The following is a 23,514-nucleotide window of genomic DNA, read 5'->3' as shown; positions in this document are numbered from 1 at the left end:
CAGGTTTGTTGACTTTCTTCTGTCTTCCTTGCTGATTTCTTTGTTCTATTCTTCTGTGCTTCATTTGGTACCTTTATGATTGAGATGAGACTTTCTTTTAAGACATCAATGTGACTGTTACAGTGGCAGAGAACAGTGACTATCTGTGTCTCTCCCTAGCTGCTGTGATCTGTGTTGTTACTCGGCAGGCGGTATTGCTGTTTTCTGGAGCTGGGAGCTGGTTTTATACTCCTGATGGCATACCAAAATTCTCACAATAGGATTGGTTTACGGGTTATGAAAAGATGACATTCAAATCTGATAGGCTGCGCCTATACAAATGCCTATTTCAGACTGGTTAAAATTCAAAAACACGTTCTGATTCAAATGCCTGAAGCCTGTTGCCCAGGCAACCCTATTGTTTTTACCTAATGGATTGTTTCTGTCTGCAACTCTTTTGAACAAAAAAAATCATATTTTAAACAGAGTTTTACAACTCTTAGCATTTTTACAATTTTTTGTAATTTTACAAACACTGACTTCACAATAATACCAAACACACTCAGGACAGATGCAGCACCGGATTAGATACAGGGTAAAACTCCCTCTACACTGTCCCATTAGACACTCAAGGGAAAGGTACAATGCTGGGTTAGATAGAGAGTAAAGCTCCCTCAACACTCTGCGTCAAACACTCCCAGAACAGTCAACAGCACAGGGTTAGATACGTAGTAAAACTCCCTCTACGCTCCGCGTCAAACACTCTCAGGACAGGTAACAGCACAGGGTTAGATACATGGTAAAGCTCCGTCTATACTGTCCAGTCAAACAGTGCCAGGACAGGTACAGCACGGGATCGGATACAGAATGAAGCGCTCTTTCTACTATCCTCATCAAACGTCCCAGATTCAATGGCTGAATGTTCTCTGCGCTGTAGGGATTCTATACTTAATCTTCTCTGCTCTAACAAGAACAATCTCAACTTCTCCAGCTTCCCCTTAACTGAAGGTCCTTGCACCAAGTACCTTTTTAGCAGATCTGCTCTGTACGCTCACTCATGCCTTGACCTCTTTCTAAATGTGGTGCCCAGCAGAGGGTATAATACTGCAGTTGATCTTAAATCAGTAATTTGTAAAGATTAACTAAGCTCTCCTTGTTTTGCACTTTATATTTTTGTTTATAAAACTCAGGCTCCCCTGTGGCTTTTAATAGACTTCTCAACTTGCCTTGCCACCTCCAAAGCTTTATGTACTTCCTCCCAGCTGCATTGTTTCTCTTCTGCATCTGTTATAATTGTACTTCTTATTAAATGCCTCTCTTCTTGCTTCCTGCAAAAATGTGTCACTTCATATTGCTCTCCATTCAATTTCATCGGCCCTGAGTTTCTCCATTCGTTAATCTGTCGATGTTCTCCTGAAGTGTTACCATCATTGTTTATGCACCTCAGCAAATCCTATTGAACTATTTGAGATAGAACAGGTTGGATAAGGGTCGTACAATTGCAGAATACCTTTGGATTTTCAAAAGCCTTTGATAAGGTACAGAGCAGAACAGACCCTTGATGAAGGTCAAGGGCTATGGAATCAGTGGACAAGTCTTAATGAAAACCAAGCTGTCTCCAAAAATGTGGAGTAGAGATTAAATACTCAGATTGGCAAATGGTGGAAGTGCTGTTTCACAAGGATTGGTGCTGAGGCCACTGCTGTTCATTATTTATATTAATAATTTGGACCCTGGGAATCAGAAGTTTGATTTCAGAACTTGTAGATTCCAAGTTGTGGGATGTCATTAATACAAAGGACTGGCAAAGTACAGGAAGCCGTTATTAAACTTGCAGAATGAGCAAATGGACCTTGGGTTTAGATGTGACTGAAGTGATACATTTTGGTAAGTGGAATAAGAAGGCTGTAGTATCTTTTGAAAATAAGATGAGTGTAGAAACAGGGATCATGTGGGTACGGTCACAAATCATTGAATAGCAGCAAGAGTTAATAAGATCATTTCAAAAAAAAAAGCACGAGGATTAAAAACAATGTTGGCAAGATTCAGCAGATCAGAGTGAGAAACAATTAAAATCTCAGTTTGATTATTTTTGTTTAGATTGCAAATGTAATAGGTTTTAAGTAGGTGAAAGAAGAGGAGGTGGAAAAGTACCAAAGAAAAGGCCTGTAAGACCATAAGAAATAGGAGCAGGATTAAGCCATTCAGCCATTCAATAAGATCATGGTGATTTTACACTCAGTGTCCACTTTCCTGTCTTATCCATGTAGCTGTTAATTCCCCTTCTGATTTAAAAACCTATTAATCTCAGCCTTGAAAATATCCAAGGTCTTGGCCTCCACAGTGTCCTGGGTTAAAAAATTCCAAAGATTCATCATTCCTTCAGAGAATAAATTTTTCCTCCAATCCATCTTAAATGAGCACCCCCTTCTTCTGTGACAATGCCCTCTGGTCCTCCCCTTTCCCATGAGTGGAAACATCTTCCCAACAATCTCATTCTTCTGAACTCCACGGAGTAAAGACCCAGCATGTTTAATCTTTCTTCATATGGCAGTCCCTCTATACCCGGGGTCATCCTAGCAAACATTCTCTGCACTGCCTTCAATGATACAGCTTTCCTTAAATAGGGGAGAAGACAGGGAGGATTAAACGATAAAAGGGCTAGTGTGCAAGGCCCAAAAGAAGTGAGAATAAGACAACTAAAATGAAGGATGTGCCTAGAAGAGATTCTAGACAGAATGATCTGTCTAGAATGATGGCAGAATGATCAAAAACAGTCATTGGAAAGCAGATGTAACTGCAACTGGCAAATAAAAAGAAAGCATAATAAAGGCAGAGATCACAGTCTGAAAGAATTGAACTCATTGTTGAATCTGGAAATTTGTAACCTATCTAATTGAAAGATGAAATGTTGTTCCTCGAGTTTATGTTGCACTTTGTTGGAACACTGCAGGGCAGAGAAGTCAGCATGAGAGAAAATAGAGAATTAAAATCACAGGCCATTTAGGGTGAATGGAGATGTTCTGTTAAACTGTCAGCCAGTCTGTGTTTGTAGAGGAGGCTTTATTGTGGGCAATGAATACAGTATTCTAAATTGAAAGAAGTGCAAGCAAATCACTGTTCCATCTGGGGCCTTCGATGGTGAAAAGGCAAGATGTAATCAGTCTGAAATAAAAAAATTCTGAGGGGTCTTTACAGGGTGGGTGCGAAGAGGATGTTTTCTCTTGTGTGAGGATCTAGAACTCGGGGACACTATTTAAAAATGAGTTGCCTACTTTGACAAAGATAAGGAGAATTTATTTCTCCAAGGGTCGTGAAGGTACTAGTTAGACCCGGAATACTGTGAACAGTTTTGTTCCACTTATCTAAGGAAAGTATGCTGGCAATGGATGCAGTCCAGAAAAAGTTCACTAGGTTGATCCTGGGTATGGAGGGAATTTTGTATGAGTGAGGTTGAGTAAGTTGGGCAAGAAGTTTAGCAAATTGAGGGGCAACCTTATTGAAGCATATAGGACTATCAGGAGGCTTGACAGGGTAGATACTGAGAGGTTGTTTCCCCTTGTGGGAGAATCTAGGACCACAGGGTACAATCTGAGGAGTGGGTCACCCATTTAAAACAGAAATGAGGAGGAATTTCTCCTCAGTCAGGCTAGTGAATCTGTGGAATTCTTTACTATAGAGACTGGGTTGTTAAGTATGTTCAAGGCTGAGAACTCCTACTTACCTGACGAAGAAACAGCAGTCCGAAAGCTCGTGGTTTTTGCTACCAAATAAACCTGTTGGACTTTAACCTGGTGTTGTGAGACTTCTTACAAGGCTGAGGTAGACAGGTTTTTAATCAATAAGGGAATCAAACATTATGGGGATAAGATGGAAAAGTGGAGTTGAAGGTTATATCAGATCAATCATGATCTAATTGAATGACAGAGCAGACCTGATGGGCCAAACAGTCTACTTCTGATCGTATGTCTTATTGTGACTCTTTGCAACTCTCTTCTTGAAAGGACAGTGGAAGCAGAGTCTTTAAATACTAAGACCAATAGATAAACATGGGGGTGAAAGGCTATTGGGGATATGTGGGAATGTGGAGTTGAGATTACAGTCAGATCAGCCATGATCCCATTAAATGATGGAACAGTCTTGAGGGCCCGAAATGGCTTACTGATTTGCATGTTTGTGTGACAATGTTACATCTCCTGTGCTTGCACAGAGGGGTACTATGGGAAGGAGGATGGTGATTGAAGAGTGTTGCAGGTTGTCATGGAGAGATCAATCCCGTTGCAATATTATGGTGGTGGCGTATCCCTGGAGGTGATGGAAATGGTGGAGGGTCATCCATTGAATTATCCATGGAATGGTTTAGGGAGGGTGGGAGAAGTGGTGAGAGCAGGAAAATGGTTACTAACGTTTATTTATAGAGGGATGGAATCAAAAAACAGAGATTATGTTAAACTTGTACCAAAGGGTGGCATGGTGGCACAGTGGTCAGCACTGCTGCCTCACAGCGCCAAGGACTTGGGTTTGATTCCTGGCTTGGATCACTGACTGGGAGATGCTGGCGTTGGACTGGAGTAAACACAATAAGAAGTCTGATAACACCAGGTTTAAGTCCAACTGATTTATTTGATAGTAAGCTCACAAGCTTTCGAGGTAAACTCACAAGCTTTGTTACCTGACGAAGAGGGAAACCTCGAAAGCTTGCGAGTTTACTATCAAATAAATCGGTTGGACTTGAACCTGGTGTTGTCAGACTTCTTAGTCTGTTAGACAATTGTTCACCATTACTCTGCTTCCTGTAGACAATTTTGTACCCACACTACTATTGTCCCTTTATCCTAAGGGTTTCAAGTATTGCTCACAAATTTATTATGTGCTGCTTTATCAAACCTTTCTGAAAATCTGTATTTAGCTCTCTCTCTTATTCAATCTAAACAAATCAACTGAGGCAAACATGATTTGCTTTTAAATCCTTGCTAATTGCCATTTATTAACTCAGATTTTTCTATCTGACATATTTGTCTGGAGTTAGGCTAACTGCTCTGTAGTTGCTGAATTTATTCTTTCTGTTTCAAATGCATGTGTAACATTTGTGGTTCTCCACTTCTCTGGTACCTGTCAAGGTTGATGGGAAAATTACGGCGATATCCACTATTACTTCCCCCAGGAAATTAATTAGGATACATCCCAACTGGACTAGTGGAGACAGATGTAAGGCCTATTTAGTACCTCAGACATGCCTCTGTCTCCACAGGGGATTTCCTTTCTGTTCTCTAAATCTCCCATCCTTTCTTTCACTATCCTTTTATCATTTATGTTTTATATATATGGAAACATTATTTCCTTTTATGTAAGTTTCATGGGGCCCAATGTGGAGGCGAGGCTGTGTTACAGGCCTGGTGTGAAGCTGAAGATACTTCGCAGGCTCCAGTGTAAGGGCCATGAGTGTGTGCTGCAGGCCCTCAGCCTAGGACTGACTCACTGTGACTGCAGTGTGCTTTTGGTGATGGGGCTTGATGCTGGAGACATTTTTGTTGCAATGATTTTATAACATTTTCCCTGTTTTGTAGAACCCCTGGAACATCATGATTAAGCATCGCCAAGTTGCTCGAAGGGGTCGGAGATCACAGATGGCAGTGAGGTGAAGTATTTTCGTTAAACTCAGTACATGTGAGTGCACTGATCTCATGATCCTGGACCAGGCATCATCAGATTACTAAATGGAGAAGTACAATTACAAATAAATATGTCAATTCTCACTGGCACAATTAGATAAAGTTACTATTTTGTTCTTAAAAACCTAACTGCTCCACTAACACTAATTTTTAAAAGATAATCCATGCTTGGTATGGTTCATATGTGACTCCACACAGTTATGTATCTGCTTGATTCGCAAGAAGCAGCAGCTTTTGTCTCACTTTCCCTCCATCCCCCCTCCCTCTCCAAACCCCCCTCTCTCTCTCTCCACCCCCCTCTCTCCACACCACCCCCCCTCTCTCTCTCTCCAACACCCCCCACCCCTCTGTCTCCGGACCACCCCCCACCCACCCACCTCTCCCTCACTGTCTGGAGAATAAAATCTGGGGCCTGCTAGAAAACACGTATATCTCTCTGAAGGTGTTTTGGAGGTTTGAGGACTAGCAGCGCGCTTACCAACGTGTAAGCCTATTGTTTGCTAACTGATTTTGAGCAGGAATTTACGTCTATGAGGAATGTTGTTTAAATTGGAACTAATAGAGATGGGCTAGCAGAATGGTATCTTCACACATTTCATCTGATAAAATTCTTTTTGGTATAATTAAACTATTATTTGATAGGGGACCAATAGAATCACACTTGGAGTAAAACACTTTATCCTCAGACTAATACCAACAACAAAAAAAGTTGCGGTCCAGCCTAATTCCATAATTTCTGATCTGGTCCCAAACAAAACTGGCGGCTTATCTGGGACTGAAATAAATTATTCCTTGTTTGATTTAGGATTATTAAATCAGGCAACTAAGTGTGGGCGGCACGGTAGCACAGTGGTTAGCACTGCTGCTTCACAGCTCCAGGGACCTGGGTTCGATTCCCGGCTCAGGTCACTGTCTGTGTGGAGTTTCCACATTCTCCTCGTGTCTGCGTGGGTTTCCTCCAGGTGCTCTGGTTTCCTCCCGCAGTCCAAAGATGTGCAGGTTAGGTTGATTAGCCATGCTAAAATTGTCCCTTAGTGTCCTAAGATGCATAGGTTAGAGGGATTAGTGGTTAAAATATGTAGGAGTATGGGCGTAGGGCCTGGGTGGGATTGTGGTCAGTGCAGACTCAATGGGCCGAAGGGCCTCTTCCTGTATTGTAGGATTTCTATGATCCTATGATTCTAAGTGTGTGGACGAAGGTAGACCAGTTGATGTCGTACATATGAATTTTAGTAAGGCATTTGATAAGGTTCCCCATGGTAGGCTCATGAAGATAAGGAAGTGGGGGATAGAAGGAAATTTGGCCAATTGGATAAGTAACTGGCTGTATCATAGAAGAGAGAGGGTGGTGGTGGAGGGAAAATTTTCAGACTGGAGGCCAGTTACCAGTGGTGTACCACGGGGGTCAGTGCTGGGTCCTCTGCTATTTGTGATTTTAATTAATGACTTGGAAGAAGGGGCTGAATAGTGGGTTAGTAAATTTGCTGACAACACCAAAATTGGTGGAGTAGTGGATGAGGTGGAGGGCTCTTGCAGGCTGCAAAAAGACATTGATAGGATGCGGAGCTGGGCTGAAAAGTGGCAGATGGAGTTTAACCCTGATTAGTGTGAGGTGATTCATTTTTGTGGAGGAACAGAGAGATCTTGGGGTTCATATCCACAGATCTCTGAAAGTTGCCACTCAAGTGGATAGAGCCATGAAGAAGGCTTATAATGTGTGAGCATTTATTAAAAGGGGGTTTGAGTTTAAGAGCTGTAAGGTTATGATGCAACTATACCGGACATTGGTGAGACCATATTTGGAATATCGTGTTCAGTTCTGGTCACCTCATTATAAGAAGGATGTGGAAGCATTGGAGAGAGTGCAAAGGAGATTTACCAGGATGCTACCTGGTTTGGAGGGTAGATCTTACGAGGAAAGGTTGAGGGAGCTGGGGCTCTTTGGAGCGGAGGAGGATGAGAGGTGACTTGATAGAGGTTTATAAGATGATGAGAGGGATTGATAGAGTGGACATGCAGAGACTATTTCCTCGGATGGATGTAGCTGTTACTAGGGGGCATAACTATAAGGTTCATGGTGAGAGATATAGGAGGGATGTCCGAGATAGATTCTTCAGTCAGAGTGTGGAATAGACTGCCTGCTGTGATAGTGGAGTCGGACACTTTATGAACTTTCAAGCGGTTATTAATAGGCACATGGAGCACACCAGAATTATAGGGAGGGGATGACTTGATGTTGGGATTGGACATAGCTCAGCACAACATTAAGGGCCAAAGGGCCTGTACTGTTGTGTCTTCTGTGATAATTAAAATTAGTTGGGGTCTGGCCAAACTTCATAATACACCTTGGAATCTCTGATCTGGTCCCTAAAACTTGTATTACATAAGGTATACACTCTTTAGGAGAACCTCTTCAGTGTTTACACTTCCTCCACATTTCCATTAAGTTGATATCTTGGACTTGGTAGAAATAAAACTGTTGACTATGTGAGCGCTACCTTTATTTCCCGCGTGAGTTCTATTCTCTAGCTTACTCATGGGATGGGAACAAACAGCACATGTTCATCTGCATGGTTCTGAAGGGGGCTGCAGGATAAGGATGATCTGTTAAAAGTTGTATTTGTGTAGAGATTACAAAGCTGAAATATCACACTGTCTCCTTTCCCAGCTTCACCAATCCAAACATATCCATGGACCTGTTGCGAGCTGTTCTGCAGCCTCACATCAATGAGGATATTCGTGCTGTAATCAACAAGTACACCAAGGTAAGCCCTCCAGTCCACAGTGTTCTTATTTTACAGTGTGGGTAAAATGCTATCAATGCTGCTCATTCTGGATTAAATGCCACTTATCAATCTTAGATTTAGGGATATATATTGCGCCCGTATTTAACTATTTTTCTGAATATGCCTGCTGCTTTTCTATTGTTTGAGCAGTTTACTATTATCTCTGTCTCGTCTCAGGTTGTTTGCTTCCCAAAATCTAAAATGTTAACAACTGTTAAAGATTTAACACTGAATTTGATCTTTATTATGGTTTTTCAGTAAATGTTCTGTGACTGTTAGGATATCCACTAAGTCTGGCTCATCACTAAATATACAATGGCTTGCCCCTCACTAATTAGATGTTGCATTCAATCACATGCTGTCTTTGTCACAGTCAGTTGCTGTCACCTACTTTTTGGAATTAAGTTCTTTTGTCCATGCCAAGGTTGTAAGGAGGTCAGGAGCCAAGTGGCCCTTATGGTACCTAAGCCATGCATCAGAGCAGACTTTGCTGTGTAAGTGCTGCTTGGAAGCAGTATCGACAATCCCTTCTATCAATTTGCTGATGATCGAGTGGAGACTAATAGGAAGATAAAAATAAGAGTTCCTACAATTATTTTAAGAAGGTAAAGAATAATTAAAGTGAGCAATAGTTCTCTGGAGAGTGAGAATGGGAAATTAATGAAAAATAAGGTAATGATGGAGGCTGTGAATTGTGTATGACCTCATGGTAGAAGACACAAATAACATTCCACATACTCTTGTAAGTCAAGAGGTGTAAAGTGGGGAGGAACTTAAAACAATTGCAATCGTCATGGAAAGGGTACTGAGAAAACTATTAGTTATATGTTTGTAATTGGCTGAGTTGGATTTGTCCTAGGTAGATGCTGGATAGATGCACTGTATTGGAGCAGCTTAGCTAGGGGCACAGTAAGTTCTGGAGCACAAGTCCTCTATCCAATGGACTTGATGTAGGTGGCCTCACAATACCAAGGACCCAGGTTCAGTTCCTGCCTCAGGTCACTTGTCTGTGTAGAGTTTGTATATTCTCCCTGGGTCTGCGTGGGTTTCCTCTGGGTGCTCCAGCTGCTTCCCGCAATTCAAAGATGTGCAAATTAGATTGATTCGCCATGCTAAATTGACCCTAATGTCAGGGGATTTGCAGGGTGGATATGTGGGGTTACGAGTTTAGGGCCTTGGTGGGATTGTTGTCAGTGCAGACTCTATGGGCTGAATGGCTGCCTTCTGCATTTAGGGATTCTGTCAATGTTGTCAGGGTTCATAACTTTTGCTGTATCCACTGACTTCAGTGCTGCTCCTGACATGCTTTTTTGCCATTCTAATCCTGACCAGCTTTCTCCCATGTCTCAGTGATGGCTGCTGTGTCATACCTTCAAAGCTATATTTGAGCCTCGAATTCACTTGATTTATTATCTTACTGTCCATGCCTTAGTATACAAAATTTACTTATGTCTAATCCCTAACCTATCCTTCTGCCTTGATGTTACCTTTCTCACACGTTTTAACTTACAGGCTTCTTTTTTGTCACTCCTGCAGCTTTTGTTATTTTAATATTCCCTTCCATTGGGTCTGCGGGTTATGTTGTGTAGAGTCTGTGTCTTGTTTTCTAGGTGGGTTGGTGAGTGGATATAACCTGTGATCTCACTGGGTTAAAGTGCTGCTGTTTAGGTGCTGAACACTCCCTGAAGTCTGTTTGCTGCTTTTGCTGCTGACTGAATAGGTAGACGCTTGATGGCTAATGTGGACATGATGGGCTGAAGGGCCTCTTTCTGTATTGTAAACCTCTATGATGCTGTTTTCAGTTTTTCCAGAAAGCTGCATGGAATGTGAAGGAGAATATTGGAGAAGATGTCGATCCTGAACAACTAGTGCAGGAGACCTGTAAAAACTGTTTGGAACAGGTAGGGGAATGACAGGAGGAGAGAGCCGCTTGTTACACAGAGACCTTCACTTCTAATTATATTTTACAGTGCAGGCACTATCTGGATCAGCTTATAGGAGCGAATTGGAAACAGCCAGTAAAAGGAAAAAAGTTTTTATTCTAATGCATGATCCTGAGAGGTTGGAATCTTTCCTAGGTTAGGGTATAGATTTTTAAAAAACTATTCTGCAAGATGCAAACTTCTTTATTAGCTTTCTTGAAATTGAATATATGATAACCATTCCTAGCAAGAATGGCACACTGAGGTTCACATTTACAATTCAGTGTACCAGAGAAATCATCTTTGAGGTCAAGTCTTGGCAAGCCCTGAAGAATTTCGTCTAACTCCTTTGCCATAGTGTAGGTTCAAATGTTATCAAAGGATTACTTCAGAGGCCCTTAACTAAATCCCTGAACAATGTTCTTGGAGAAGTTGAGGTTTAAACCATGATTCTGTGACCTATCTCAATGCTGGGAGTTCCCTCGTAGCTCTCAAAACTGAGTGAATGCTGATGGTTTTAGCCTGCTGCTCTGTTTTTGCTTTTCATTTCAGGACTGTGGAGATGGAAACCATTTCTAGCCTTCTACTGAAAAATTAATGTGCAAAAGCTAGAAGTCAGTATTTAAGAATTGACCACTTTGTCACATTGATTAATAAATATTATTGATTCATAGGATCATAGAATCACTACAGTTCAGAAGAGGCCATTCAGCCATTGAGTCTGCATCGAGTCTGACAGAGTATCTTTCCCAGGCCTTCTACCCTGCCCTATTCCCGCAAACCCACACATTTCCCGCGACTAACCCACTTAATCTGCACGTCTTTTTGGTGAAAACGCAGACGTGGTGGGAATGTGATAACTCCACACAGACGGTCACCCAAGCCAGAATTGACCGTGGGTCCCTGGAGCTGAGACAGCTCTTGTCTGCCACTGTGATTCCCCATTATGACGTTTTGGGGAAGTTTGATAAGCAGTCAGGAAAATATGGTCTGAGTGGAGAATTCCAGTGGATACACAAACAGGATAGGCGAAGAGGCCACCTCTTCTGCAATAATGCTTGATGTTGTTCTTGCTGCTGGCAAATTACTTAGATAAGGAGTTGTTTGTCCTTTCCGTATGTACTTGTAATTAAGCCAGTCCCTTGTTGTCTTATCTCTCTCCCTGCTGTAGGCTAAGATGATGTATTCAGATGGAGGGAAGATGATTACCAAATCCATTGGAGAGCTTTCTGCCATAAAGGTAGGCACAGATTGAAGTCTGCAGTCTGGGCAGCTGAAGGGAGTGATAGGTCTTGGGAATAAAAGGGTTTTGAGCCTGTGCTCCAAGGGGACTTTGAAAACTGTAAAAGGTTGAGCCATTTATCTGATTGTGGGCTTTTGCTATATGCACATTGGCTGCCCATTTGCTACATGACAACAGTGAGTACACATCAAAATTCTTCATTGTCCATAAAGTGTTTGCTCTGAGATGATGGAAGCTGCTATATAAACGCAAGTTATTTTATCTTACTCTCTTTCATTTTAAGCTTGAAAACTACCAGTTTGGTATTTTAACATAAAACGTGTCTTATTGCAGCGTTCACGACAAACGGAGGATGACCTGAGCCAGAGAGGGAGTCCAATCCCAAAGAAGGTCAGCAGGAGTAATATTGGGCATGGAAAGCTGAATTAAGGAAAAATCCAGTGATTTAAAGTTTGAGGCAATTTAGAAATGTGATAGTCCCTGCTGGGCAAGGTACTAAAATTGCTCTTTCAGGGTTTATGCCTGTCTCTTCCAAAGACATTGTCTCCAACGCTTACTTAGGATGACACAAAGAACAACCCAGCACGGGAAACAGGCCCTTCGGCCCAACGGGCCCGCGCCGCCATCTTAACAAAGCATTTTCCTACACCTACGTTGCCCCGTGTGTATGTGTATGGTACCCCTATTGTAACCAGATTCAGGGGAAAATAGTGCAGGGTCAATTTAGTACACCAATCAGCCTAAAAGCACATCTTTGGGGTGTGGGAGGAAACCGGAGCACCCGGAGGAAACCCATACAACCACAGGGAGAATGCGCAAACTCCCGCAGACACCGGCCCAAATCCATGCATCTGCACAGCTAGCAGTGATAATCACTGAGCTGTTGTGGTGCCCATCTGCTGGTCCAGGTTTAAGCATACACAAACGACGCAAAGTACTAGGCCACTCTCGAAACATCCAAGGGCAGCCCACGCACGACCCACCATGTGCATGCCCCTCGTTTGACAACAAGGTGCTCCGACACACCTGCGGATTAAAAGAGACAAAACATTAACATGTAGTATTACATTTCCAGTATCGTCCCGAGGCTCTGACCCTTTTTAAAACTGTCGCCTATATCCCTCCATCCCTGTGTCACTCATGTGCCTATCTAAGTAAACCTTAAGTCCAGCATGCCTGCCGCCACCACCTTACTTGGTAGCGCATTCCATACCCCCACAACCCACTGTGTGAAAAACCTCCCTCTAGTATCCATATTATACTTCTCCCCCCTCACCCTTCGCTCGTGACCCCTTGTGATATTTGTCTCCAATCTAGGAAAAAGCCTGCCACTCTTGACTCTATCTATACCTTTCATTATTTTATACACCTCTATCAGATCCCCCCTTTATCTCCGTCTTTCTAAGGAGAAAAGCCCCAGTTTACCCAATCTTTCCTCATATCCCAGTCTTTCCATACCAGGTAGCATCCTGGTAAACCTCCTCTGCACTCACTCCAGGGTCTCCACGTCCTTCCGGTAGTAAGGTGACCAGAACTGGACGCAGTACTCCAAATGTGGCCTAACCAACGTTCTGTACAACTGTAGCATTAGATGCCAGCTCTTATACTCTATACTCCTTCCTATAAAGGCTAGCATTCCATAAGCTTTCTTCGCAACCTTCTCCACCTGGGTTGCCACCTTCAGAGACTTGTGCACTTGCACTCCCAGGTCCCTCTGCATTTCTATACTCTTAATTGGTCTACCTTTTATCATGTAACTCCTCCCTGCATCACCTCGCATTTGTCAGGATTAAATTCCATCTGCCATCTATCTGCCCAGCATACTAGCCTATCTATATCCTGCTGTGTCACCTGACAATCTTCCTCACTATCCGCCAATCCTGCCATCTTGGTGTCATCCGCAAACTTGCTGATCACACCACGTACGCCCTCTTCCAAGTCGTTTATATATATATATTACAAAAAGAAGAGGTCCCAGTACTGAGCCCTGCGGCACACCACTGGTGACAGACCTCCAGCTTGAAAAGGACCCTTCCACTACTACTCTCTGTTCTCCTGTTGCCTAGCCAGTTTGCAATCCATCTAGATACCTGTCCCTGTATCCCATGTGCCTTAGCCTACCGTGAGGGACTTTGTCAAATGCCTTACTGAAATCCATATAGATGACATCAACGGCTTGCAAATCGTCAACCGTTTTTGTCACCTCCTCAAAAAATTCTACCAGATTCGTAAGGCAAGACCTCCCCTGAACAAAGCCATGTTGCGTATCCCTAATCAGATCGCAACGCTCCAAATACTTATGCATCCTATCCCTAACAATTTTCTCCAACAATTTTCCTACCACCGATGTCAAACTCACCGGCCTACAATTACCAGGGTTATCCCTACTGCCCTTTTTAAACAGCGGTACCACATTAGCTATCCTCCAGTCCTCTGGGACCTCACCTGTGTCCAAAGAAGAGACAAAGATTTGCGTCAGAGGCCCAGCAATTTCATCTTTCACCTACCTAGGCAGTCTGGGATAAATGCCATCAGGCCCTGGAGCTTTATCAGTTTTTATGCTACCTAAAAGCCCTAACACTTCCCCTCTCGTAATGGATATCTCCTTCAACTGATCTACAGCTCCCTCCAAGACATTACAAGACACCAAGCCCCCCTCCTTTGTGAATACCGACGCAAAGTATTCATTCAGGATCTCCCCCATTCCCTCAGACTCAATGCATAGTTCCCCTCCTTCCTCCCTAAGAGGACCTATTTTCCCTCTAACCACTCTCTTGTTCCTAATATAGGATCAAGGAAAATCCAAAGGCATTTTACTCTTATCAGCCAAAGCCATTTCATGCCCCCTTTTCGCCTCTCCCAATCAGTGTCCTTCAGCTCCTTCCTAATCCGGCTATAGCTCGCCTTCCCCCAGTTCAGCACCCTCCCCTTCGGACGGCACTCATCCTTTTCCATTTTTATCCTAAAGTAGACAGACTTGTGGTCACTGTTAGCCACATGTTTGCCTACTGCAACCTCAACCACCTGCCCCGGCTCATTACCCAAAACTAAATCCAGTATAGCCCCCTCCCTAGTCGGGCTAGTTATGTACTGCTCCAAGGATCGGGCTAGTTACGTACTGCTCCAAGGACACCTTAATGGCTGTGTTGTGAGATGAATAATCAGAGGCCTGGACTGAAAATCTGGACTTCAAATCTCACCATGGCAGCTGGAAATTCATTCAGTAACTGAAATAAATCTGCACTTTTTTTTAAACATTACTGTCTATAATGATGATATGTAACTACTGGATTGTCAAAATCATTGTCATTGAGGCAAGTGATAGGATCCCAACTGCCAATCCAGATTACACCATGTAACTCAATCCCAGCCCAGGAACTAAAATGGGGACATTCTGATCTAAGTTAATGATCTAGCTCTCGATGTACAGGAGACAATTTCAAAGCTAGTAGATGACACAAAACTTGGAAACATCGTAAACAGTGAAGAGGACAGTGTAGAACTTCAAAAAGACACAGTCAAATTGGTGGATTGGGCAGATAGAATGCAGACTAAGTTCAATGTGAGAAGTGTAAGGTGATGCATTTGGTGGGAAGAAAGTGGAGAGACAAATTTTTAAATGGGTATAGGCGCAGTGGGACTTGACCATTGAAGGTGGCAGGAAAGTTGAGGAGAGCAGGTTAGTAAAACACATAATATCCTGTAATTTATTAATAGGGTACATGAGCAAGAAGGTTATACTGGACTTATACAAGACACTTGAGTTAGACCTTGTGTACAGTTCTGGGCACCACACTAGGAGAAATGTGAATACAATGGAGAGAGTGCAGAAAAGGTTTACAAGAATGGTTTGAGGGATGAAAAACTTCAGGATAGATTAGAACATAGAACATTACAGCGCAGAACAGGCCCTTCGGCCCACGATGTTGCGCCGACCAGTTAAAAAAAAATGCCCCCTCGTACTAGCTTTCTCCATCCGAGGAAAAAGGCTATCACTGTCCACCCTATCTAAACCTCTAATCATCTTATATGTTTCAATAAGATCCCCTCTTAGCCGCCTTCTTTCCAGCGAAAACAACCCCAAATCCCTCAGTCTCTCCTCATAGGACCTATGACAGGTTGTTCCCATTGGAGAGAAGAAGGCAAAGAGGAGATTTGGTAGAGATGTTCAAAATCATGAGGGGTATGGACAGAGTAGCTAGGGAGAAGCTATTGTCCCTCATAAATGATCAAGAATGAGAGGGTGCAGATTTAAAGTGATTTGCTGAAGAAATAAATGTAATGTAAGAGAACTTTTCACACAGCGAGTAGTTCATCAATTAGTTCATCAATGCCCTTCAGGGGAAGGAGCCTGTCATAACTAACCAGAGTGATTTACTTGTAATTCCCATCCCATACTGTGTAACTGAAACTTTGTCATTGGTCAATAAATGCTGCCTTGTCTGTGTTATCCATTTCCCAAAACAATGTGCCCTTCCATCTACTTCCCTAACTGACCATGGCCTGTCATTGCCTCAGTAATTGGTGTGTTTGTCGAGACAATTTCAAACAGAGTATTCTCAAACCTGGACAAACTACAGTCCACGTGCTCCAGGGCGTTGTGCTCTCGGACTTCCAAGAACTCACCAATGGTGCCAAGTCTGTGCTTTGGGCGAAGACATATTATTAATGTGACAACAGACAGCTAGGTACATTTCCAGCTTCTGCAAACGTGTGGTAGAATTTGAAAAAATTTGGAAACAACGTGTAGAGTTTTAATGAAATTGTACTTGTACTTTTGCAGAGAAAAGGACGGCCACCTGGACATCTGATTTCATTTGACCGGACGACCCCAAGTACTGCTGTGTGAGTACAGGTCTACTGGAGTGTGTAATCTTTTTTATTAATTAGCGGGACATGGGCTCCGCTGGCTGGCCAGATTTTGTTGCCCATGAACTGAGTGTTTCTATTGGCCATTTCAGAGGGATTTAAGAATTGTGGCTCTGGAGTCGCATGACCAGGTAAGGATGGCAGATTGTCTTCCCTGAAGGACATTAGTAAACCTGATGGGGTTTTCTGACAATTGACAATAGTTTCATGGTTGTCAGAAGATTTTAAATTCCAGATATTGTTTATTGAATTCAAATTCACCACCTGCCGTGGCGGAATTTGAATCCAGGTTCCCAGAACATTTGCTGAGTTTCTGGATTAATAATCTAGTGATAATGCCACTAATCCATCGCTTCCCCGTGATATTATTAATGCTGAACCGGACTTGATTAAACTGTTGTCCTCCAGTTGACTGCTTTTCCAGCAGGTTAATTTTGTAAATCTCTTTTCCTCACCTTCACTGTTTGGATAGCAACTACTTGGCTCCTCAAGAGTACACTTGAAAGGTTATAGGGGTAGGAGTGCCCTATGGTCAGGGAAAGGGTGGGGCATCATTAGAGAACCATACCTTCAGGGCTAATGAAGGCCTGGAGCCTTTAATAGGTGAAATACTGTAACTCTGTTACAGAAACATTCTGTACAGTATTAGCGTACTGCCAAGGTTGGAGATAACCTTTCATCGGCCGCCATGTTCAGACCTTGTGTTTGAAGCTGGGTGATGCCAGTAGCAGTCTCCTATAACCAACTGCTCCAAGTATTTCAATCAGAGCTGGTATTACATAACATGCCTTCTCAGAACAAAATTCAAATTTTGTTTGAGTGTATACTGCAATCTCCAGCACCATACATCCTCTAGGTTCCCAGGAGTTGATCTCTCAATTTTGTTGGTAACCATCTCCATTTCAATTTCTTTCTTCCTTTAAGCCACTCCTTGAAATTGTCTTTTACCAACCTATGGTTTTCCTTTGTAATATGGGGTTCCATGTCAAGTTTTGTTTAATAGCACTCTGATTCTGGAGAACATCACAGCAACATCTAGTCCAGGGGTAAATCTGGGTGAAGGTTGGCGTGAAATAGAGACAGTGTTGTTGCAAAAATGCTATATATGTATAAAAACACCATAGCACTCTTATCAGAAAGGCTGTAACTTGTTCACCCTTCTCTCAGCTCAAAGGTGAAGTACACTGAGCCAATCAAACGGGAAGGACCAAAGGTAAAGATTTCAATTTGTGCCACTCTGTCTCACTGGATTTTGAAAAATTACTTTTTGTTACAAACAGAAGTCTCCAATTCCTTCTGCAAAAGTTGTCGACTCTAGTTGGGATCTTGGGTATCATCCCTATTGTGACCATAAGTGGTGAATGATATTGACAGTGGAGGGCATCATTGTAGTGTCCAGTTTAGTCCTCAGCTGATGTCTGTATCTTTGTTTCCCAGAATGCATATCTAGAGTCGGAGCCCCTGGCTCATTTTCCCATGCTCGACAGCATTGGAGGTCTGACAAAACACCGCAGCTTATCTCTGGCTGAATGATGAGGGAATTGATGCAAAGAGCTGTTCGTTTATGATGACTCAGTGCAACATTGGGCAGTCTCTTCATCCTGATTTCTCCTCTTAAATGTGTCAGACTAGGAAAGAGATAAAAAGTGCTTCAAATTTCCTGTGGTACCACTGTGGCATCACTTCATCACTCACCCGATGAAGGAGCAGTGCTTCGAAAGCTAGTGGCTATTGCTACTAAATAAACCTGTTAGACTTTAACTTGGTATTGTGAGACCTCTTGCTGTGTTTACCCCAGTCCAACGCTGGCATCTCCATATATGGGTACTACTCAAGAGTGTAAACTCTGCAGAAAGCCATAGATAACCCATTTCAGTCTGCCCAGGCAGCTCAGCATTCTCATAGATGGGAACTGGCACTGACCAGACACCCTGTTGGGATCAGAGGTAATGCAGGAGATGTGCAGCTGTATATGTTGGAGTAGGAGCCCCTGTTTCATTTCCCCGCGCTCGACAGCGTTGGAGGCCTGACACAACACCACACTGAACTGTTTTGCTGCAAGTGAAAATGGGCTATCTGGGAGACCTAAGGGAATAACAGATAAAAGTGCTATTCTAATTGTTTTTATATTCTCGATTTACACAGTGGGACCCATCCAGGCTGACTGCATCAACCACATTTGTGCTTGGATCACGTGCTAACAAGTAAGCTACTGGTTTGCATATTTTGCATATCCTCAGTCAGGGATCACTGTCTTTCGCACATCAGCTGTGTCTAGAGATTCACCTGTTGTGCAGGACAATAAGATCCAAATTGAAATGAAGAACTTAGAAATTTTTTCCCTTGAGATGGTTGTTGCAATACACTGAGGTCCAACAGCCCTCACTGCAGTTTCTTGGAACATGTAAATGCATTGCAGAATACATTACTGTTTGAGTCTATGTTTGACCTGTGATTTCTTGTGTCCTCAAAGTGAGAATATCATTCTTGGAGAGTGGAATATCTTTTATTTAAATAATGTCCCAATCAAACACTCCCGTGACATATACAACATGGGGTTAGATACAGAGTAAAGCTCCCTTTACACTGTCCCCATCAAACACTCCCAGGACAGGTATAGCACAGGGTTAGATATAGATTAAAGCTTCCTCTACACTGCCCCATCAAACTCTTCCAGGATAGATACAGCATGGGCTTATATACAGAATAAAGCTCTGTCTACACTGTCCCCATCAAATACCCCCATGTCAGGTACAGCACAAGGTTAGGTACAGAGTAACAATCTTTTCACTGTTCACATCAAACATTCTCAGGACATTCTCAAGCATGAGTTCTAATATAAAGCTCTACACTCTCCTCATGAAACTGTTGCAAGGCAGGTACGGCATAGATTTAATTCAGAGTAATACTCCATGTGCTAAGACATGTCAACATAGGACCAGAATTGGTGTCATAATGAATTAGATCATACAGTACTACTTTATTCTGATGTTGAAATCAGGGATAGTCGATGAGTATGATGCAAGAATTGATGAGAGCTTGATAGAACTCTGAGATTTCCTTTTGTGTGGAGCAGCTTTCTTGGAACAGCCACCTCACATGTGGGGCTCTGCCTCACTGTTAGTCTTGTCAAAAGAGCAGTACAAAACTACACCTGTGAAATGGCTATCATAGCCTTTTAAATAGGGGAATAGCAGAAATGATAACCTGCCCTGAATTGGCAAACTATGTAATAAGTGCTGATGTGCATGTCTAAACTGGATGCTAGTGCAGGGAAAGTTGTGTGTAATAGGAGCAGGAGAAAAGTCCACTGCTCACCATTCTCTCATATTATTTTGATGTCGACATTAAACTAGAATCTGAAAAATTGTGGGTTTTTATAACTGTTGCAAAGTTGGGTAGAGTAATTGTAGATCGGAAGGTAGGAAGTTAGAATTTGGTGTTTGTAAAATTATATGTTAAAAGGTGGTGTTTTTTCTGTGCTTAGAGATTTAAAAAAAGAATACATAAAGAACTCAAACTGAAACATTTGTATTGAAAGACTAAGCAGCAGTTTTACCAAGACTTTTGAACTTTTTGAATTCAGCCAATCAGTTTGAATCAGGCATTTAGATACCAAAAAACTATTACTTTTACAGCTAATGTTTCTGACAATCTAGAACTAATGGGAAATATTGATATGTCATCACGGTTTTAAAAGGAGGACAAAATGGGACAAAGGGAAGGAGCAACTGCCATTTGCCAGAGCTAACAGCTCTTGGCTCTCTTTTGAGAGAGAATCACTAGATCTCATAGCTTCATCTATGTCTTAGAGAGCGCAAAGGTACCAAAGAAGAAAGAAGTGCTAGACAGAAGAAATAAGAGAAAACCCAGAATATTCTGGAAGAGATGAAACCTGGCTGTAATTTAGTGTCTAAATTCTATTTTGTTAATGAGTGAGAATTGTATTTATTTGAACAGCGCACCATTGGAATCTTGTTTTATTTGGGAATAGTTAATAGTTGGAAGGTTTGTTAATAGTTTAGTTAATTTCTCAGTTAGATAAATAAATTGTTAATTTTACAGAGAGGGATTTATTTTTATTTAACCACAAAGTTAATGAAGAGCAGGTCACAACACTTCACACCCAATTTTACAGATTATAGGGTGAGGTACTCCTCTTTGGGTGTTTTAGTGTTAGTTCTTTGGGGGGTGGGGGATGGGGTGGAAATCAACTTCTGTTTTATATCAGTAACTTTTCTCTGCTGCCTGTGCAGCCCAGAGCTCCATAAAGATGGATCCCTAGTGTAGCAAGATTGACATGATTAGTATAAACCATTTCAAAATGGTGGTGTTTGTGAGTCAGCTTTTGACGCCCTTCCTTTTACAGGGCCCTAGGAATGGGTGGCACCCGTGGAAGAATTTACATCAAGCATCCTGAACTATTCAAGGTAAAAACAACTGAACCATCACAGTCAGCATCTACATTGAAAAGCTGTGTGTTGGCAGGTATAATTTAAGTAATCATGCTCATTGCCCAATGGCAGAGTTGAAATGAAGCGTGTTAACATTACAAGTAGTGTTCATGTCACAAGTATCAGGCACTAAACGTTTCTAGCAAGACAGAATCTGTCTAGCTCCCCATGATATTCAGTAGCATTACCATCAGCATCCTGGTGGTTGCAATTGACCAGAAACTAAACTGGACCAACTATTTAAATACTATGGATGGAACTTTTGGGCAGTTCACACTGGCGGAATCTCCTGGTTCCGTTGATGGTGCACCCCAGCTACGTGTTTCCTGGCAGCAAGGGGTGGAGTCAACGAGAAATCCCATTAACAGCAGTGGGACCAGAAGATTTCGCTGGCCAATGGTGTGCTGTCTGCCACCATGAGAAACATGCTGCAGGGAGGCCAGAGCATTCTGCCCACTGGCTTCAAGAGGAGGTCAGAGAGGCTAGGAATCCTATGGTGAGTAACTCACCACCTACTCACCAAAGCATGTTCACCATCGACAAGGCACAAGTCAGGAGTGTAATAGAATATTCTCCACTTGCTTGGATATGTGCAGTTCCAACAATACTGAAGAAGCTTGCCACCATCCAAGACAAAGCAGCCTGCCTGATTGGCGCCACATGCACAAGTATCCACTCCTTCCAACTCCAATTACGGATAGGAGGGTGGAACAGTGGTTAGCATTGCTGCATCATAGCACCAGGGGCCTGTATTCAATTCTGGCCTCAGGTAACTAACTGTGTGGAGTTTGTATGTTCTCCCCAGGTCTGCAGGGGTTTCCTCCCACAGTGCTCGGCGTGGGTTGCTGCGGTGTTTGACGCAGCGCTTGGCGTGGGTTGTGGCAGTGTTTGACGCAGCGCTTGGCGTGGGTTGTGGCAGTGTTTGGCGCAGCGCTCGGCGTGGGTCGCGGCAGTGTTTGACGCGGCGGTGTTTGGCACAGCGCTCATTCAGACTAAGCTGTGTCTCACGCTGTTCAATGTAAATGCTCCGTTTTACTGTGTTTCGCACTTCACTGTGAGTCAGTGCTATGATGTACATTGGTGTGGATCAGTGCTGTGTTATGTCGTGTTTAGTGTGTGTCTGTGCTGTGTTTTGCATTGTGGGTCAGTGCTGTGGTTTACACTGTTCTTTGTGGTCAGTGCTGTGGTTTACACTGTTCTTTGTGGTCAGTGCTGTGATTTAGATTGTGTTTCGTGAAAGTGAGTGATGTGTCTTGCACTGTTTGTTACTTTGGAGTCAGTGCTGTGTTTTACTTGTACCAGTGTTTAAGTGGTGCACATCCTTATCTTTGCTGTGTCTGTTTTCCAGTACTCTGCTGACTCACAGGACAAACACTGGCTTGGAGAGAAGCATCACATGCCAGCCACAGGGGGCAAGATGGTGAGTGTTGATGATCAAAGCAGCACAAGCAATTAATCATGCTCGACTTCACTTCAAGAGCACAATTTTTGATTCTGTGATCATGCACACTGTGTGACTATGTGTATGGTGTGTTTAATTTGCAGGTGCATCTTTTGATGTCAGTGTCTCTGCATAGCCTGTTAGTTTCTGGGTACCTGTGTTCAGGTGTGTGTGCTCATATGTTTAGGGCACATCTGAATCTGTCTGTGTGTGTGAATCTCAGGAGATTAGTGTGTATGTATCTTGGGTTCAATCTGCATGCAAATATCTCTCAAACTGGTTGTCTGTGTGTATGTTTGTGAGTGGTCGAATACACTCATAGTTTCCCCTTGCTTTGTTATCCGTCCTTGGGCCAACAAAGTGGCTGCTTCTCCCACGTTGCTGTGCATAGGTTGCTAGGAGGCTGATGACTCCGCTGACTAGGTATTGGGCTTCTTGTACTTGTACCTTACAGTGAGAATATGCGTCAATCGTTGGTGAATATGTAACATAGTCGCCATGTCCTCCTTCCCGCCATTGTAAGATAGAAAAATCCTGCTATGTTTAAAACGACTTATAAACAACAATCAACTTGTTTAGGACTTTTACAATTTAAATAGCACACAAGACAAAATGCACCATAATAAACAAACTGCACAATAATAGCATAATTATTTTTTCAGATATTAGTGTCCCAGAACAGAACACCAATGAAGCCAGACTCAAGCCCAACTCTTTTCTATTTTGGCATAAATGTGAGGAAAGAATGCTTCCATCCAAGGATTATTCCACTGACAAAGTAGGGATCTTTCATAATAAAATAAACTTTATTTGATAATAGTTTAAGTATAGCTCTACCAAATGAAGCAACTTGACTATTAATAGTTGAACAACTGTTCCAAATAAGCAACACTCCCCTTAAGACATAAATGCAACTTTAAATACAGTTAGCAACCATACATAAAACTTGCTATAATGAATGGTTAGTCTTGAAACTTTAAAAAAGTGAATTTCAGAAGCCTACAAAATCCTTTTAACTTCAACTAGGTTAGAGTTGCAAACTGAACTGCCTTGTTGCCAAAGTCATTTCTCTTTGCAAAATGACCATCACCTGACCCTGTCAATCACGCTAATCTGAAATCTCAGGAATTTAAGTAATCAAAAGTCCA

At 42.5% G+C, this 23,514-nt stretch overlaps 1 protein-coding gene across 1 annotated transcript in view; it reads left to right on the top strand.

Moving 5' to 3' along the window:
- The window catches only part of LOC145354021 (deoxynucleotidyltransferase terminal-interacting protein 1-like), a 50,162-nt gene that overhangs the window by 9,164 nt on the left and 17,484 nt on the right, over window positions 1-23,514 (top strand). The window contains exons 2-11 of the mRNA XM_080205104.1: window positions 5,547-5,617; window positions 8,320-8,416; window positions 10,240-10,338; window positions 11,531-11,599; window positions 11,936-11,992; window positions 16,386-16,447; window positions 17,639-17,684; window positions 18,617-18,675; window positions 20,841-20,901; window positions 22,274-22,345. Coding sequence (XP_080061230.1) covers window positions 5,547-5,617; window positions 8,320-8,416; window positions 10,240-10,338; window positions 11,531-11,599; window positions 11,936-11,992; window positions 16,386-16,447; window positions 17,639-17,684; window positions 18,617-18,675; window positions 20,841-20,901; window positions 22,274-22,345 — 693 coding nt within the window. The remainder of the gene's footprint in view (window positions 1-5,546; window positions 5,618-8,319; window positions 8,417-10,239; window positions 10,339-11,530; window positions 11,600-11,935; window positions 11,993-16,385; window positions 16,448-17,638; window positions 17,685-18,616; window positions 18,676-20,840; window positions 20,902-22,273; window positions 22,346-23,514) is intronic.

Source organism: Carcharhinus amblyrhynchos, chromosome 16, assembly GCF_965287045.1.
Source record: "Carcharhinus amblyrhynchos chromosome 16, sCarAmb.v2.hapA, whole genome shotgun sequence".
In the NCBI taxonomy this organism is placed as follows: Eukaryota; Metazoa; Chordata; class Chondrichthyes; order Carcharhiniformes; family Carcharhinidae; genus Carcharhinus; species Carcharhinus amblyrhynchos.
This window is presented reverse-complemented; position numbering and strand designations above follow the sequence as displayed.